The 19,928-nt window shown below is 37.2% G+C and overlaps 1 protein-coding gene across 2 annotated transcripts in view; it reads left to right on the top strand.

Annotated features, from left to right (window-relative positions):
• The window catches only part of LOC110021338 (probable N-succinyldiaminopimelate aminotransferase DapC), a 25,772-nt gene continuing 5,844 nt past the window's right edge, over positions 1-19,928 (top strand). For both annotated transcript variants that reach the window (XM_020719788.1, XM_020719787.1), the window contains exon 1: positions 1-331. In XM_020719788.1, coding sequence (XP_020575447.1) covers positions 101-331 — 231 coding nt within the window. In that variant the 5' untranslated portion in view covers positions 1-100. The remainder of the gene's footprint in view (positions 332-19,928) is intronic.

Raw genomic sequence — 19,928 nt, forward strand, 5'->3', positions numbered from 1 at the left:
AACCTCTCCCTAGACCGGTAGTAGCCGCGAGTACAATGACCTCCACCCTAAAACCCAGCCAGGTTCAGCCTCCGCTCGCCCATCTACGGGAATCAACCCCATGTTTCTCTCTCCATTTGCTCCAGATTTCTCGACCCATCATGAGATGCTTTTAAGTCCCATCTCCGGCTTGGCATTCTCCGGGGGTATTCAATCTGCTTTTCATACATCTTTATCGTTTTCTTCTGCCAGGACTCGCGCTGCAATGGCGCCGCTCTCGACTGTTTCCACTGACAAGGAAGCGGATCAAGAGCTGAAGCATAGGGAGCAAGCTGTTAATCAGCAGCCGCGGGTAAGAACAACGAACTCATCTTTCGCTATTATTGATTTCTGGTAGTTAATTTTTTATCGTTTTTAATGCCGTTGCTTCGATTTGAGCAATGCGCGATGTTGTGGTCAATAGACTTACTGATTGCAGATTGAACTTTTCGGAAGTAGTCACTGATCTGGCGTTTAGTACCAGTCTTGTGTGATCTGTGAATATCTTTCTTCGTTTTCAGTTGCATTGTTTGCGGCCTTTGAAATCTGTGCTTGTTTAGAAATACAACAGGGGACCGGATGTAAGTTGAAGGCGAGTGGAGTTTCTGTGGTCGCGGAACTGAATCTTCTTCTTTATTGAACGATGCATTAAGTGTTGTGGCGTTAGTTTGTGGTATTTGACACTGGGAGTCACGCTGTTGTTAAAAATGATCAGTACATTCTGGTTTTGAAATCCCTCTTGCATTTTACTTTAATGCAAGCATGCAAAATAGGTGAATGCTAGCAAACATAGTTGGTAAATACCTTGATACTTTATTCTGAAGTCTTCAGATTGAATTCTTCCTCCATAAAAATGGTGATTTGGCGCTCAAACCTTTGTGTGGGTGCCAATTAGCTTTTAGTTGGTAGAGACTTTCATGGCTGTTTCCTATGTCCTGGGATTGAATCTTTCTATGTCAAATTGGTATTTCGACACTCAGAAAAAATGATGAGATAAGCTAGATAGAATCTATTATTAGCAATGACACAACTTCAATGGAGTTGAATTAGTAGGCATTCTCCAAATCTTATTTAAAATGGGATCTTTGGGGTTAGAGATGCTATGGTTATTTATGTTGTTATAATTTTTATCATATATTTTCCACTCTGCTCCAAGAACAAAAACTTTGCATGCCTATCCTTACGACTCTGTATTTACAGGAATAAGAATCTTGTTATGCAATTTTGCTGAAGCTCAATCATATTTCTAAAATTTTATTCTAACATAAAATCTAATATTTTCTTTAATGATATGCTTTCAGTTAGTTTGGATTTTGGTTGATGAATTTATTATACTAATTGAAGCAAACCAAATCATAGGTGGAACCAAACTGACCAAATTGTAGGTAGGATTGAACCAAACAGAATTGCATTTCGGTTTGTTTGATTTGGTCTTGTTTTAGCCAGATTTTGAAATCCTATGAGGGAAGGCATTCTAAAGAACCATCTAAGCAAAATATGAATGATAAAATTACCTAAATATGGTGTTTAACACTAATTAATGTCAATGCATTCTACAAGATCAGTAGGTGGGAAGAAACAAATCTTGATTAACTATATATTGATGAAATTTTGGTTTCTGGTTGATTTTTTTTGCTTTTTTTGATTTTAGAACCTAATCATTAGAAGTAATCTAAATAAGCCTCACCCCCAAACTAAAATCCAAATCATCCTTTAATAAATTGAGCCAAATTAATTGAAGATATTTGGTTCAGTTAGTTTATTTGTTTAAACCAACTAATGTACTCTCTGAATTCTACCAGCTTAATTAGATCTATTAGCTTGGTTTAGTTAGCTTTCTTTATGAAGAAATAGCTCAGATTTGGAGTATGATGCCCTTCACCATTTGGGTTTGTTGGAAATTTATATACTATGCTAGAAAAGGGCCACCAACAAGGGTACGCCAGAAAAAGGTCATCAACAAGGGGTTTACGTCAGAAAAGAGCCACCAACAAGGGGTTTATGCCGGAAAAGGGCCACCAACAAGGGGTTTATGACGGAAAAGGGCCACCAACAAGGGATTTATGACGGAAAAGGGATTTTAAGATCAATTTAACTTAATGTAATATATATATATATATACATATTTTTCATTCAAATTTATTTATTTTAGAGGTTTTCTTTATTTTATTTTGCATCGTTACCTGTTCATTGCAAGACTGAATTAACATTTAATTTGACAGCCTTAAATCAATCGCATCATATGCAAAAAGAAAACTTCATTGATTCTTCAAAATATGGTATATCAAGATACAATCTGATCGTAGCATGATCTTGATCGAAACAAAATGTAGACTTTTAACGCCATATCCATCCTTCTGACCTCTTGGAGTTATGTAAAAACTAGCCCTTCCTCCAAAGGTATGTTCCGAAACAAAAGTCCCCCTCACATACGCTTAAAGGCGTGTCTGTCTCATAATTCTAAGGGTCGAAGTCCTTCAAGCTCTGGATCAGACTGATATCCAAACGACACTTTACTGTCATCCATTTTTCTGAAAGTAATTGATATTTTTCTTTGCGGAACTTCTGACACACAATGCTTCGCTAAATCAGCTCCGTTCCCTTTGAGAATCAGGACTCAGCCAACAGGAAGAGGAATTTCCACTGATCCACGAAATTCAGCTGGATCGACCACCCGTATCTTTTTCCCGAACATTATATTGCATTCGTTGATGAGTGACACAGTGCGGAAGGGCTTTAGGAAATCGTGGTTATCAATGTGAGGTGGTATACAATCTCCTTCTTCATAAATATTAATTATGTAGTTGTTTGGTACACTATCTGCTGGTAAAACACGCCATTCTACCATACTTTTTATCATTCTTTTCATAAGCGGTGACAATGAATCTACTTTATCATGTCGAATAATCCCTAGGGGATTCCCTTCTTTGTCATGCGCATAATTATAACAACATCCATATTAGATCGTGATCCTGCCCTTGCCCTTCATCCACTTTCGGGGCTGCGAATAAGTCTTTTTCCTCAACAGGCCTTCTCGGCTTCTTTCCCTGAGATCAAAAATGTATTTTACCATCCTCTTTTGTTCGTTTTCGGAAAAGACGTCAGTGTGCAATTCTAATCCTTCTAGTATATTGACATATCTGCCTCGTATTCTTTCAAAATATTTAAAATTCTGCTTTCGTACTTTCTAGAACATTGCCAGTTCCTCTTCAGAAATTATTTACAATCTCTTGGGCTGAACGTACTGCGGGATGTATGGCTCTACATTTGGATGCTCTTCACTTCTTTGAATCGCCGGGATTATGACACACTCCTCCCGAGGAGCATCATATTCCATGTATTCTTCATGAACACCAACCAGAGAATATTTCGGCAAAGTAGTCTCCATAGCTGGACTTGGTTGAACCTGCCTTCCTGCTGCAGTTTGAAGGGGAATATCCTCGATTATTTTCTCAGACATTTCTTCTTTATTTTGAGAAACTAGAACATGCTTCGAAGTTGCCTCCTCTCAGCTTGTCTTTTTGTCTTTTTGCTAATTGTTCGAGTGCTCTGTGCTTCTTTCAACGGTACTTTTCTCGGCAGATTTGCTGGAGTTTGATTCACTGGAGCGCTGATGAGCTATCCTTCTGCTGTTAAAACCATCGACCGCATCTACCCAACTCTTCCTGACGGATTATCATTTTCCCAAGCTTCTTCTCCTTCATTTTCATGCTTTCTTTTCTTTCCAGTGGTGTCATTTTCCTTACTTTTAAATCTGAGTACTGACTTTAAAGCTTCCACTTCTTTTGAACTGATCATGCTTAGTAGGGGCCTCTTATATTCCAACTTGACTTGCTCAAAGTCCAAGTCGAAATCAATGATGACTCCCTGTGCCACCTCTTCCTTGTTTAATGCGAGATTGATCGAGATTTATCGAGATTGATATCATTCTTAAAAGAGAAAATCAGTCTTCCGTTCGACATTTCTCTGCAAAAGATGGAAGAAACTTCAGCACGTTGGTAATCAAATGAACAGGAACAATGACTAATTATTATTTAGATATGTGATTTTTCTTTAGGTTGGTCATGTTTTATTCTTATTTATGACACCTTTAAATTTGAGAAAAATAAAGAAAACTATTATTATTTATGAGAATTTATATTTTCTTGTTAATTTTATTACTATGTTCTTGAATTCAGTCACTAACAGTTATCAATTTGCGTATCATAGGACCTGCAACCGGGTCCCCTGAAACGTCACGATGCGTAATACTTTTTCAAGTATCTTCCATTAATTGGGAGCATAGACCTTTCACCCTGACAATCTACTAACTGGTAAGACCCTTCAGAATAAACTTTTTCAACCACATACGGTCCTTCCCAAGTTGGTTCAAATTTTATCCCTATTTTACGGTGTGTAATAATAGGCCTCCTGAGAACCAGAACTAAATCACCAATATTGAACATTCTTGGGCGGACCAGTTTATCGTGGGCATATATCATTTTGGTTTGGTAGAGTTCCAAATTCTGTTGTGCTGCCAGACGATCTTCCTCGAGGGCTTCTAACTCTTCCAATCGGAGTCTAGCATTTTCCTCTGTTGTAATTTTGTTGGCTACTGCAATTCTGAGAGAAGGCAATTGAACTTCCATGGGAAGGACGGCCTTAGACTCGTACACAAGTGCATATGGCGTGACCTGAGTTGGAGTTCTGACAGTCGTCCTGTATGCCCACAGAGCTTCTAATAACTGCTCATGTCATCATCTTTTATTTTCATCCATGTCTTTTTCAAAACCTGCACGAGTTTTGTTAAAAGCCTCTGCCAATCCATTTGCTCTAGGGTAGTAGATGGTGAATTATCTCCAATCCATTCTGTGCCGCTTGGAGCACATTCGGAGGTTGATGCAAGACCACTCCGTGTATTTGACACTGATGACAACTTCTGGCAACTTCCATGCAGTCGATGATCATCGTTGTCGATGATCATCGTGATGATCATCGTTGGCCAGTAGTAACCCATTCTTTTAATTTTCATTTTCATTTTCGGGCCTAACTTGTGAGCACCACACAGTCCTGCATGTACCTCCTTGACGATCTTTTGCGCTTTCGGCCTGCTCTCAGCCACATTTGATCGAAGGATCTTCTATATAAAACATCGTCCACTAAGACGTATGGCAATGCTCTCTTCTTAATCTAATGAGCCATTGACTTATCTTCTGACAATCTCCCGGACTTCAAATATTTGATGAGCTGTCCACGCCAATCATTAGCATCTTCTGCAACTGCAGCCTGGTGTTATGAATATCAGGCCAACTTCTGCTTTGTCAGATATTACTGTTCCTGAATTTTTATCCCTTTGCGATGACGAAGCTCCATCAAAGTACATTTTTCAACTTTGAGAGCAGGCTGTATATTCATTATTTGCTCGTCTGGTAGATCATCGTTGAGAGGTGAATCGGCTGACAACAGGTGCACTGCGAGAAAATCTGCTAAAATTTATTCCTTAACAACGCGAAGAGGTATAAAGGTTATGTCGAATTGCAATAGAATCATTGACCATCTTGCTAACCTTCCAGATAGTGTTGGCCGAGTCATTAAGTATTGTAATGGATTAACCCTTGAAATCAGGTGGACCTTATGAGCGAGCATGTAATGCCTAAGCTTTTGAGCGGCGAAGATTAAGCTAGACAATACTTCTCGATGGATGGATACTTTACTTCCGCCGGAATCAGACAACGACTCAGGTAGTAGAGGGCATTTTCTTTACCTTCATCATTAAACCCGTGCTAACAGGACACCAAGAGAATCGTCCAAAGCCGCAGTATAAAGTATCAAAGGTTTATCCAAAATAGGGGCTGCCAACATAGGTGATGTCATTAAATATTGCTTAATTTTTTCAAAAGTCTTTTGGCACTTATCATCCCAGACATATTTAGCTTCCTTTTTGACTAGCGTCGAAAAGGGTTTACACCTTTCTGACATATTAGAAATAAAGCGTTTTAAATATGTCAATTTCCCTTGAAAAGATTGTAACTGTTTTAAACTTTTAGGGGGTGACATTTCTAATATCGCTTTAATCTTTTATGGGTCGAATGGGTCGATTTCGATCCCCCGATCGATCCCCCGATGACAGACAACAAATCTAAGGAACTTCCCAGAAAGAACACCAAATGCGCACTTTAGGGGATTCAATTTGAGATTAAATCGTCGCAATCGCTCGAAGATAATCCTCAAATCATACAAATGATCCTCCTTTTGTTTACTTTTAATGACCAAATTATCCACATAACATTCGACTTGATTGTGAATGAGGTCATCAAAAATTCTCGTCATGGCTTGTTGGTAAGTTGCTCCGGCGTTCTTCAATCTGAATGACATTACGGTATAACAGTAAATCCTAATTAGAGTTCTGAAAGCTGTAAATGTTGCATCTTCCGGTGCTATCTTAATTTGGTTATACCCGGATGATCCACCCATAAATGAGAAAATTGCATGTCATGATGCAATGTCTACCATTAGCTATGAAATTAGTAATCTACACAGATACCGATTTAACCATTTTTTTTTCTGACTGACACTATGTTGGCTAACCATGTTAGATATTGTTCTTCTCGTACAAATTTAGCTTCTATTAATTTCTTAACCTAAGCGGTGACCTGCTGCTCATTTTCAAGACGCGTCCTCCTGGGAGCTTGTTTTACTAGAGCCATGGAGGGGTCTATTCCAAATTTATGAACTGCAACCTCTGGCGCTAAATATGACATCTCATCATAGCTCCAAGCAAAACAATCCTTGCATTCTGCCAACAACTTGATTAGATCTGTGGATTCTTCATCACTGAGCAAAGAACTTATGATGGTAGGCCTAGGATCTTCCTCTGACCCTAGATTTATTTCTCTTAATTCATCAACAGTCGCCTTGATTTCTTCCTCAAATTTTGGAGGAGCATCTTCTATTCTAGATTCCTCAGGACCATTTTCTTCTTCAAAGCAACATTCATTGGGATTACTAGTAACAACCAAGCAAAATTCTGTATCACTGACCGACCCCACCGTGCCGAAACCAAGGCCTTCTTTTGATTTAGAATCTTGATTTTTTAGTATTTCACAATTCCTCGAAGAGTTGCAACCTGTCTTTTGACAATTTATCTGGTACTAAGCCATGTTGAGTAAGTTTTTAAACACACGGAGAGTAGTAATCAAAAGGTAATTTCATTAATTTATTTGAAACATCTTCTTTCAAATTTACATTAATTTTAGGATCAGGAGTAGAAGAATCACGATAGAACTTTATTGGTTTTAATCCCCCACCACGCACTTCCTTGACCTCCAAACCCTCAATTTTATGAGAATTAATAGGGGTTAAAGCCATGGTCTGCACGTAGTGATTGATTCTATTGTACATTGACTTGTATTCATCTTTTTTATCTTCTTCTTCCAAAGAAATTTCAAAACGCGGCGTCTTCTGGCGTATCACCATTGCATTCTTTTCAGTCTCTTCTTCTTCTGAACTTTCTTCCAACTTAATATTGATAGTCAGATTCCTTTGTTCAATAACTCTCCCAACTCTTCCTCGTCCTCGTTCCCGGCCTTGATCCCGGAAGCGAGGACTAAAAGAGTAAGTTTCTATCTTCTCGTTTCAGAGAAAAGGTGGAAGATCGTTGAATCGACACCCAACTGTTCGACTCTTGTAGTATTTTTAGATCTTCACCTTTATTCAGTACGACATTTTTAGAGAAAATTGTCTTCTTTACGGGAGCGTAGTAAGCAACATCTTCATGAATTCCTATCTCATGCACTGAAAATGACTGCAAGTTTCCTTTTATGCACCGCTCTTGTCCTTCAAAATACTTTATGCACTGGTGCAATGACGAAGGGACGATCTTATATTCATGAATCCAATATCGACCCAGTAGGGCATTGAAAGAAGTTTCTACGCTTGTTACTAGATCACCAATTCTCATAGATAGTGTTATGGATCCAATAGCTCTCTCTCCCTTCTGGTTGAATCCTCTCAACATCATTTTATCGATGGAGAGCTTATAGATGTTAATGTCTAAATAGGCTAAAGTCCGTAGATTCATTATGTTTATTGACACCCCTGGATCCACTAACACCCTTGAGAGCGTGAATCTTCCAATATTAACTGAAATATACAAAGGTCGGTTATGGTCGGCAGTTCCAAGCAACAAATCTTCATCTGTGAAAGTCACACTGGGTTGTTCCTTTAACGAAGAAACCTCATCCAAGGAGTCGCTGGCCAAATGGGCAAAGAAAATTTCTGGATCAAGTAGAGCCTTGATTAATGTCTCTCTCATCTCCTTTGACAGGATCAAAACATCGTAAATGCTTAGTTTGGCTGGTAATTTCCTAAGATGGGCCAGAACATTGTATTCCACTTTATTACTAATACTTACAGCTTCTTCTTGAGCAGATAATTCTTCCACTGGCGGAGTTGTCTCATTATGGGTAAGTATTTGTTTTTCTTTTTCTCCCGGACCCATTACTGGGGGTAATACTTTTCCTCTTCTTAAATAGACTTCTGTTATTTCTTGCATTTCTTGAATTGGACCCAGTGATTTCTCTTTTGCCACAGCTACCCATTCTTCCAAAGATGTCTCTGAATCTGAAGCTTCCAATTCAATTGCTATTGGACTTCCTCGGAATTCAAAGGAGGGTGTTTCACTTCCTGCATTATCGTAGCATGTATCGTTAGCCTCTTCATTAGCCATATTGACGAGTTCGTTAGGACTTCGTATGATTTGAGGATCATTATAAGGATCAAAATTCAAATTAAATTGAATGTTAGTTATGTCATCACCGGAGACAGTAAAAATGTAGCCAAAATCAACTATCTCTTCATTGCAAACTCCCGGAAGAGTAAAAAGATAATCATACAAGGTTATCGATTCGAGGAATTTCTCCCCCACATCCGAGACAACCAATCGAAAATGTGCAGCTCCCACGTTATTCTTTCCGATCTCGATCTTTTCTTCTTTGACGATTTCTTTCTTCTTTTCCTTCTTTTCTGATGTGACTGACAACTCTGACTCTGTAGGCTTTGGAATCTGAATGGAGGTTTGTGCGGACACAGTTTGAATCTGATTTAATATTTTCTTAGAAGATCTTGTCCATACTACACTACATCCATCATTCGTTGTGTAGGGATCAATCAGATCGATCGAGATCATATTTATGGACCATTTTTTAGGCTCCCTTAAATATTTCTTTGGGATTTTTATGTTCCCATTCTTGTAATTCCTTTCCAACCAACCTTTGAAGCTGAAATAATTTTCAATGGTATGTTCAATCATCATGTGATAAGGGCAGTACGTGGGATGATCATTTTTGTCAACTTCATCTGGCTTCTTAGGTTCTGACAATATAAACTCGGCTCTCTTTACTAAATTTCGGAATATCTTGGACACGACCTCATCCTTGAAAGAGTAGACTCTGTTCATTTTATCTATCAAGGACGAAGCCTGTCTCATGTCCGTATTATAGGATCTTTGCTGAAATTGTCGCTGACCATAATATTTACTATTTTGTGGAGTAGGCTGGACACGTTGTTGATCATGCTGTGAACGCTGGTAATTCTGCTGAGGCTGTTCAACTTGAATCTGAATCAGCTGCTTACCCCTATCTATCGCAGCCATTGTCTTGGTCTTCTTTTCAAATGTCTTCATTGACTTTGATTTCTCAATTTTCTGTGGGAATCTGAATTGCTTAATATCCTCTTGCAGACTTGCGGTTTTGCTTAATAACTTTTCAAATGTTTTAATAGTAAATCCTTTAAGCATGAAGTCTATCAGGCCATGTATGCCTTGAGCAAAATTCCAATAGCACGTTGTTCTTGTAACTGCGGCTCGCACTTCATGCTTAAATTTCTCCAATGCAGAATATAGTCAACTAGAGTCTAATTTGGCTTCTGTCGCTCGACCCAAGATCACCAATGGTGATATGGTGTTGAGCTCTAGCAAACCTCTTCTAGTTCTGCGAAAGTCTTAATTGAGTCATTAGACAATTCAGCGTACCAATCAAAAGCAACCCCTGAAAGACTATTCACAAACTATCGGCAGAGCAATGCTTCACTACCCCCCGCGTTGCAGCAACTTGCCCGGAAATGTGCAACATGCTGATGAGGGTTTCCAACTCCATCGAATATTTTGAAGGTTGGCGACACAAACCTCTTTGGGTATTGAACCAAATCGAACTCCTCTGGGTATGACATTCCCCTTAAAACTGATGATCCTCCTTTGGACTGAGCTAAATCCTTCTTCACCTGTGCTTCCACTATTTGTTGGATGTTCTTTTCTATTACTAGAATCTGAACTGGTTCTATTTCTGGTGGATCGTTTCTGCTAGAAGGACCAGGGTCGTTTCTTCCTTCTGAAACAGACACAACCTCTGCTCGATTCACTTATAGGGAAATAATTAATGGAGATTGTGGCTGACTTTGCAGTGTAGCGACTAGCGACTGCAACCATCGTCTCCTCCAACTTTTTGACCTTCTCAGCCATTTGCTCATCTCGTATTTAAATTTTCCTTCGCAATTCATCATGGGTGCTCGACTCCGCAGGCTGCAAAACATTGCGCGATGATGAAGAGTTTTGGGTTTCAACAATGAAAATATCTGCATACTCTTCTTCCATACTATCCATCAGACTCAAATCATCATTTTCATTATTCTTTCGTTGCTCCTTCGAGAGCTCCACAATATCAAGTCTAAATTTCTCCAGTTTTCCTTCAATTGAATTTCCTTTAATAACTTTAAGATCAATTGGTGGACCCTGGCGAGCTTCTGCACTCATGTTAGATTCTGATGTGACAACTCCCATCTTGGACTTAGGCTCTTCCCTGGGGTGAGAGCTTCTTGCACTTGCTGATGAAGTACTAATGACCGGAGTAATAGATTCTGATGCCACCTGACTAGCGCCCTTGGGTCTCCAAACATTCTATTGAAGTACTAATGACCGGAGACGGAGTGTCTCGTTGATGACATCAATATGACGAAGGGAAGTGGCTCCCCTAGTGCGCAGATCAGATGCAACAGTAGACAATCTCTTACCACCCACTAAGGGCGATGATCTTGATCATGATCGTAGTTTATCTAATTTTTGTTTTGTAGCATTGAATCTGTGAGTAGCGACATTGGTAATTATTCGATCTCCCAGTCCGAGTTTGTAGGAATTCGTGGTGGTGGCACCTCTTTAGGCTTCTTGGCGGGTCTATGAACTTGTCGACTGGATTCATATTCTTCCAATATCCCGCTTTTCATTGATGCAGAAACAACACATCCCATTCTTCTTAGAATTTCAGGCACTAAGCAATTATCTTTTTGTGCCATTCTTTCGAAAACATGACAAATCTGGGCGAGTGTCTCAGACTTCTTTCTCTTTTCTCCTTGGTGACGAGGTGGTGAAGGCAATCTGACAGCAATTTTACGAATACTTTCTTCTCTATTGGTAGCAGATAGATGATGAAACCTGCTCTCCTTGAGGTGAGGTGAGGTTTCCATTGGCTCAGCTTCCAGTAAAGAAGTTGCTTGTGCTGAAGCTAGCTTAGCTGTTTGTGCTTTCTGAGCGCTCAACCCCCTCCTCCTGCGGTTCCTTCTTTGGGAACGCGTCAGTGGCGCAGGCTTGGAAGAAGAGTCAATTTCAAATGTATAGTTTGGAGGAGCAAGATCATTTACTGAATCATTTTCATACAGAATTCATTTCCCTTTTGCTAACGGAACATCTGGTGCAGCGAGGGTGGAACTGATTTTCACTTTCTTAAGGGAAGGAAAATCACGATCACCATTCAAGTCGAATCTGGAGGACGGTTCCTGAATATTTGATGCAGTCATTTTTGTTATCACATGAGGTGCTTTTCCGAGTAATACTTCAAATCCCTCAAGTCCGAACCCAAACTGAATCGTGGAAGCAATGTGACAAACATTCTTATCAGTGGGTACGTTGAACAGGAAAGTTAAGCTTGGTGACGCCATTACTCCTGTCAATTGTAGATTTCTAAGTGTCAGTACCGTTCATGGCCTTGCAAGCTCAACATAGAAGCTAAAATTAGCACACTTGTCTAGTGAACTGAGTATTTCTTTGAAGTTTTGTTATTTTGATTTGTGTTGTTTTTGTCAAAAATTTTTTTTTTCATGTTTTATTTTAACATCAAGTTTTGAAATTTCAACTCTGTCGAAGAAAGTTGAAAAGGAATTTGACATGACTTAAAAGAAGAGCAAGCATATTTTAGAAGATAAGTGAAACAATTGTGAGGCGTAGGAGCTAACCCAAAAATAGGAAATGATCCATTCCACATTGGACCCACTCCGACCTTGACACACCACACCTATTAGGGGTTCACCCTACTAAACTTTAGGGATTCCTGAACCTTTCTGCTTAAGGATGGTTAAGTAGACGACCCTCGAATCCAAGAGGAGTTGACTGTACTGACTCAAGGAAGAAATGAACTCAATAAGTCAACAGAAGAATGATAGTCTGACCCATGAGGGACATGGACACACCACCGATGTATGAAAACATAACCACCTGATCAAAGATGGAGAGAGGAACCAGTCCCCAACGGAGTCGCCAGAATTTGTCGGTCGTTTTAATTTTGATTTTTAAAAATATAAGAAATATGAAAATAATTTTGATATGAATATGATTTTTAAAAGTAACATTTTGATTTAAAAATAGGTGAGACGAAACGAGTCTCATATTTTGAATAATTTTGGTGACTAAGCACGATACCACAAGTAATATACTTATCCCGAAGAATAAACATATCATTTGTAGTAGGCTCATTCAGTTAAACTAAAGAATTTATGACATCCGTTTGGTCTGCGAAATATTTTATATGAAGCCAACAAGTTCCCCTACCTAATATAAAGATTAGATATGATTTATTTTATCTGGGTTCCAAGTTCTTTATAGAGGCAAACCCATATAGTTAATTACATTTTAAATGACCGGGATCACTTAAGAAAACTTTCTATTAAGATCAATGGTTTTGCCTTCAAGATTTCAAAGTTTAAGTTTTCAAGATTGGACATGAGAAAATCAAATGGGAGTGACTCGAAATAGAAACAATTATTTTAAGGAATCCAAAAGAATGAAAAGTAGGGGATATCACAGATCGGGGGAACCCCGATGATTTCTCAACTATCCTATTGTTTGGCTTTACGTCTTTGAAGTGATATTATTTAGTTTTTAAAATTGAATCCTGCAATTTGTTTAGAATTTAAGACTTGTGTTAACACGATATCTGATTGTGCAAATAGCCTAAAAAGATAGGAGAATTTACACCGTACCGCACGGTAACCTTAAAATCTTGAAGTGTTAGGACTTATAATTACACAACATGATTGTGCAAAAGCCTAAAGTGATGTGTGAGGGTTTATGCTGCGCTAGGCAAGCCACCTCGAACTCCTATCGATTGTTATTTAAACTAAGAAAAGTGATAGATGATGTGAATATGCATTTAGTTTGTTGTTGTTCTTCTGAATGTCCTCGTCGTGCTGCCCACGGTATTTGCTCTAAACTCCTCGTCGTAGCATCTCCAGGTTTAGTTTTAGTTTTGAAAATGCACCTAGCTATTAGGTTATCCTATATTAAGGTATAGTGTGTATCAAAGCAAATAAAACATGTGATATAAAAGAAGAAAGAAATAATATAACATGCTAGGAGAATAATATGACAGGTTAGGAGAACAATATACATGCCAGGAAAAAAACTATAACATGCTAGAAAAATAGTATAACAAGCTAGGAGAACAATATAACATTCTGTGAAATAAAATGTTGTAATGTAAATTAAACTTGTATATTTGAGAGGACAGCTGCTCTTTTAAGCAGCTGCTCTTTTAAGCTTAGCTCTTTTAAGCTTAGCTAGTATGTGTTGTGTAAACAGGAGAAAACACGACCTGAAAGCTCTAGAAAACCGACAAATCGTAAGAAGAAGACAAACAAATAAAATAAAACATAATATCACATATAAAGAACCAAGAATAGGAGATTTATATGTGATATTGGGAATGTCCCCAGTTGCCAGGAGGATCTGAATGTAAGATTCAAACTCAAATCCCGGAGCATTGAGTTTCATTTTTGGTCAAGTTAAGACAAGAATTTCACTATTTGATTTAATTAAATCAGTCATGAACTACAACTTAGTGCACCCTCGTGTCTAGCGTCCTAATTAACTTATGAACTAAGGTCAGATGTCTGGCTTTTTAGGTTCATTTGAGAATTAGGGTGATGAACTCTCTCTAAGGGTGTGCTCCTAAGACCTAGGAAACCTACACTTTAGTTTGAGCCTGAAGTGTTCTAAAGTGTCTATCTTCAATTAAGTGTCTTTCAACTAATCTTCAAACATCTTTAGATCAAGCTTAGCTCGCTATCAGACTCCTATGTCCTAGTGGTAAACCTATAATTTTGACAAAAATGTTGGGAAATGTGCTTCGATCCTAGTTAAAGCAATTGGGTTTAAGTTTATTCAAAGCTTAAGGGATCTAAATGTAAGCTTATTGATCTTTCAATCCATGCTCATAATCGTCATTTAAACTATTACTTTCTTCCAACTCTTAACTATTTTTCCAATTACAATTTCATCTTTATTATGCAAAATGAATGGTGAAATGGTTTGTTATCCTATCTCCTCTTTAGGTTTCTATCATCTCAACATACCAAATTTCATTTTTAATTTCATCTCTCTTTCTCTTTTCTTCATATTTTTTTTAAGACCATGAATCATTTTCGAAAATAATTAAATCGGAAATTTTCATTTTTAACTTGACCTTTAAAACAAAAACAAACGAAAAAGAGACTGATCAACTTTTTAAAACAAAGTCAAATCAGTAAAGCCTGGAGTGAAATTATAAGTGCATCGACCTAAAGGCGTTTGAACTTGTTAAAAAAAATGATCGAACCAATCTCAAACAGAGGTTTAAAAATCTCAAAATGTAACTTAAACCTTCACGAATAAAACTTCAAAATGTGGCGAATAAAATTTTAAAAATGTGGCTCAAACATATTGTTTAAACAGGGCAAAAGAAACAGTATGGATCAGTGTCAAAAAAAAAAAAATCAAGTAAACCAAACTCGAAAAGAGTTTAAAGTTTTCAAAATAAAGGGAATATAACTCTTAAAGCGACGTGAAAGTAATATTTTAAGGCTGCCGATTTAGCATTTAAAAGACGACCCTTAATGAAACAATTTAAATTTTCAAACTCCAAAGGCTTTCAAAAGTTCAAAAACTCAAAACCATTACGGATTTAAATTTTCCTAAGAGAGAAATGAGGTGTTTTAACACTTCCAAAATGACAGATGAATCAGACCAAAAGTGGTGCAAGCCCCTTCCAAAATTTTCTCACATTTGCCACAAGAAAAAGAAACTATCACTCGTGTGATTGAAGAAAAGGAACAAAGGTATATAGGAGGCATTATATATATATATATATATATGAGAATTTCCTTACACATGCACTCATTCGGGAGCATCATATCTCTCCAAACTTTCCAAATAGAACATAGTAACTTTCATATGTTTGCAAATAGGCCAACCATATATTTAAGCTCACGGGTAGAGGCAAGAATAGCCACCAAAACAATCCCAAAAAACAGCCCCAAAACAGCCAAATCCGATCCCAACAAAATGGGCCAAAACAAAGCCGCAAAAATCAAATTTCATAGAGCCTTAGACTTCAAAATTTCTTGCACCCCAGCATATGTTATGTTTTAAGCAAGATAATAGGAAATAGATAAGTATAATGAATCCCTAAAGCCAAATATTTCTCAGTATTGAAATGAATTCCAGCACTCGCTTGATTCGAAAATAACAATAATAAAAGACTTCAGCATTTCATTTCCAACATGTATTCTAATAAGGGGCAAGCAAGAGAAGCAAGAAATGAGTCCCAAACATGTTTTCCAACTCATAAAAGTAACTTCCAACATATATTCTAACAAGGGGCAACAAGAAAAGCAAAAACTGAGCCCCAAACATGTTTTCCAACTCATAAAAGTAACTTCCAGCATGTATTCTAACAAGGGAGCAGCAAAAGAAGTAAGAAATGAGCCTGAATCATATTTTTTCAACTCATAAAATAATTTCCAGCATGTATTCTAGCAAAGAGGCTGCAAGAGAAACAAGAAATGAGCCCCAAACACATTTCTCCAACTCATAAAATAATTTTCAGCATGTATTCTAGCAAAGGGACAACAAAAGAAGCAAGAAATGAGCCCCAAACATATTTTTTTTCAACTCATAAAATAATTTTTAGCATGTATCAATGCCTAGGCTTCAAAATAAACTAAGCAATTCCTCCGTTAACCTTTGCAAGAGACTAGAAATGCCTCAACATGCCATCCTAGATAAAATAGAATAGGGAGAAGGAGAAGAATACCTCTTTAGTGTAGCAAAACACTAAAATGAATTTAAGAAAACACCCCCACATAAATTCTTTCTGAGAGCCCTACGCAAATAGCCCCCCAACGGTTTCTAGCTCCCGGCTCGACAGACTCTAACCATAAGAGTATTGACCAACAGAGAGGAAGAAAAACTCCTCTCAAACAACAAAGCAGAAGGAGGTAGCTTTCCCAACAGTGAATAAGAAAGGAAGAAAGTGCTAAATTTCTCCAAAAGCCTTTCTCTCTCAAAATTCTCTTTTCTCTTCTCTTTCAGACCTTTTTTTTTTCTCCAAAGAAAACAAAATTTCAGAAATATTTCAAGCACACACACAAGATGAACTAACCAGAAAAAAATGGCAGCACCTCCCCTTCTCAAGAAATTATTGACCAACCTTAGATCTTCCCCTGAATGGGGTTTATGGACAAAAGAAGAGAAAAACAACCATATGTTTGCCGCCAATGAATGGGAAAAGCGAAAGAAACGACGGAATAAAGGAGAGGAGCGGCTGTTGCCTCGAGTAGAAGGACCATCGGCTAGCATGCCTCTTCTAATTGGAGAGTCGAACGGCTGCCGTGCCACGTATAGAAGGGGAATCAACGGGAAGTAGACGGCCGCGTGGATCCGCCGTGGAGCTAGGGCACGGACGCGAGATGGAGAATCGAGCGTGAGCTCTGTTCGAACCCGTGAGTGGGTCGAACAGAGGGAGGGAGTGTGCGGGTAAAAACCTAAATAGGGCTTAGGGTTTAATGAGATTATAATTTAGGGGTAAAATTTATAAAAAATATTTAATATTTTGAAAAATAAAAATTGAATTTGTGTTTCATAAGTCGTAACATATCGAATATGGATGCCCTTTCTAAGCATTTTTGGCGTTTCGGACGCGCTGGCGTGGTCTGTTTTTTCGTCGGAGGCCATCTTGACGAATTCATCGATTTGCGTGCAAATTTTCTCGTGTTGGAAATATGACAATATGAGCGTCTTTTCCTACCAAAACTGGTGTCCCGGACGTGTTGGTGCAGTCCATTTTGTCTTCGGAAGTTGTCTGGAGAAGTTCATATTTTCACCTATCCTTATGCTCAATTGAAGTCCTATCTCGTGTAACTTAGTGAATTTTGTGCATTTGGTGTGTGTATGTGACGAGAAAGTCGTAAGGAGGTTTTCCTAGGGCTTGAGGTCCTATCGGGAACTTTTCCTTGAATCTCCACACAATGACCCTTAACCACTCGTCCATAAGAAGATGGTTTTGAGACCGTAAATGCTAGACATCACAGGAAAATAATAAGTCTTTTGGAATTTCTAAGGGAACAAATTTCAGTGCTAGTTTTCTAAGATAATTAATAGGAAACTCCTAGAGCTAGATCCTAAGCTCTAGGAAGAAGAAGGAAAGACCTCACAAAAATGAGGTCAACACCATTAATTTGGTTTAAACAATAATTGATAATGGAAGTCAATCAAGTTCATATCATTGAACCTGAAGCGGACTCTAATTATAATGATTTGCCAATTCAATTGAATGCCAACTTTTGTGGGAGATATAAAACAAATCAAGATAAAGAATTTTGGGGGCTTAATAATGAAGCCTTTGAAAACCATAGAATTAAAATTTTTGATGAAGATGATGGCATAAATAGAATAGTTAAAAGTTGAAATATTTACCTATGATGGTAAAATTGATCATAAATCTTTTCTTTGATTGGATATTAGATGTCGATAACTTATTTGATTTGCAAATCATTTTTGATGAGGGACAAAGGACAAATGAAATTTACAAAGCAGCAATTAAATAAATAAATAAAATTGTACAAGCTAACATTTATTGGGTGAGCATTTAGGAACAAAAGAGAAGGTTTGAGAGGTAACATATTATCACAGACTGAAATTAAAGAACTTCTAAAATAAATATATCTGTATTTGCCATACAATAATAATTTTTTTCATGTGTTAATTTCTTAAATGAAGGGACAATTATTATTGAATGCATGAATAAGTTAGAGGAATTGTCAATGTTCTGAGATCATTGAAGACCTTGAAACACACTATCTAGATTTTAGTTTTGTTTGAGATTTGATATCAAGGGAGAGATGACATCACCCCATTCCGTCACTTCAACTTGGACAAAATACTTTTGAGCTTGCATTAAATTTTAAACAAATGTTAATATTTCTCGTCTAAGAGGGTTACAACATTTTCAGGGAGCACATCATTTCATCAAAATAATCAAATTCAATATATTGTATTCGTAACATTTAAGGATATTAATGCCAAGGTTAACAGGGGTTGAGAGAAAATCAATTGCATTTGCAGCAGTAGCTAAGATTTTCATAAAAGCATAAGCAATATTAAATTGGTCATTATGTTTGTGAGTGTTTCAGTATGAACTTGCATATAAATGCTGAGAAGAAATATATTGAAATGAATAGTTCTGATGGTCTTCATGAATTTAATGAGGAAATTAGTGAGTTTGAGGATGCTTTTCATTAGCTATTCTTAAGGTTAAGAGAACTGTTATCTTTTAATTATATTTCAAATATGATAGAAGTTTTCTATACTCATAATTGATTGTTGATTTTCTTTGGCCACATAATTAAAAAGTTGGATCACATTCACAACTAATTTGGGTAGATAAAATTTCTATTTCCATACTTCAGATATGTTTAGCTTCTGCTCGATTAATTGTCTATATTGATTGAGTATGGTGTGGTGTATTATCCGTGGATGTTATTTAAGTAATTTTGGGTAGATTTTGGCTTTTTGATGTAGTTGTTACTCTTTGTGGGAGGTATAATACATATGCTCTTAAGCCAGTATGCCTAATAATAAAATTTGTCTGCAAGTGAATCTAGTACTCCCGATATAGTAAAAAAATCGTTGCATGTTTTGAAATAAACATGCATTTGAAAAATAGAGTGACTATGGTTTACACCTCAGTAGTTGTTTAGTTTAATGATACAATGCTGGAGATTGTGATTTTACTTGATGATGGAAAATATGTGTTAAGTTTAAAGATATTTGTTTTGATAAGCTTCCTAATGAATTAATACAACTGAGAGATATGCATCATGCTATTCATTTAGTTTTGGGATCATCATTGTCTAATTTGCCTCATTATAGGATGAATTCAATCGAATATTTCAAGCTTGAAAGACATGATGAATTGTTTATGGAAAGATTTATCTGGGACAATGTGTCATTGTGTTATACCTACTTTGACTGCACCTGAAAATATGGGAGTAGATGTATGTGTTCTACCAGTCAACAAAGTCACCATTAATTATAGATTTAATGTGCTTGTTTTGATAATATCATAGATTTGGTTGAATTTGTTGTGCTATTTTTTAAAATTATTTTTAGACTAGTTGTTATAAGTTCGAACGAGAGAAGAAGATGAATGAAAAATTGCATATAAAATTAAAGATGTATTTTATGAATGATTTGGGATGCTTTTTTATTATTCTACCTTTTCTTAGAAAGTTATCAGTTGTTTATATCGAAGGTTTTCCAAGACCATGACTAAGTCAATGACTTTTCATACAGA

Source organism: Phalaenopsis equestris, unplaced genomic scaffold, assembly GCF_001263595.1.
Source record: "Phalaenopsis equestris unplaced genomic scaffold, ASM126359v1 Scaffold000134, whole genome shotgun sequence".
Lineage (NCBI taxonomy): Eukaryota > Viridiplantae > Streptophyta > Magnoliopsida > Asparagales > Orchidaceae > Phalaenopsis > Phalaenopsis equestris.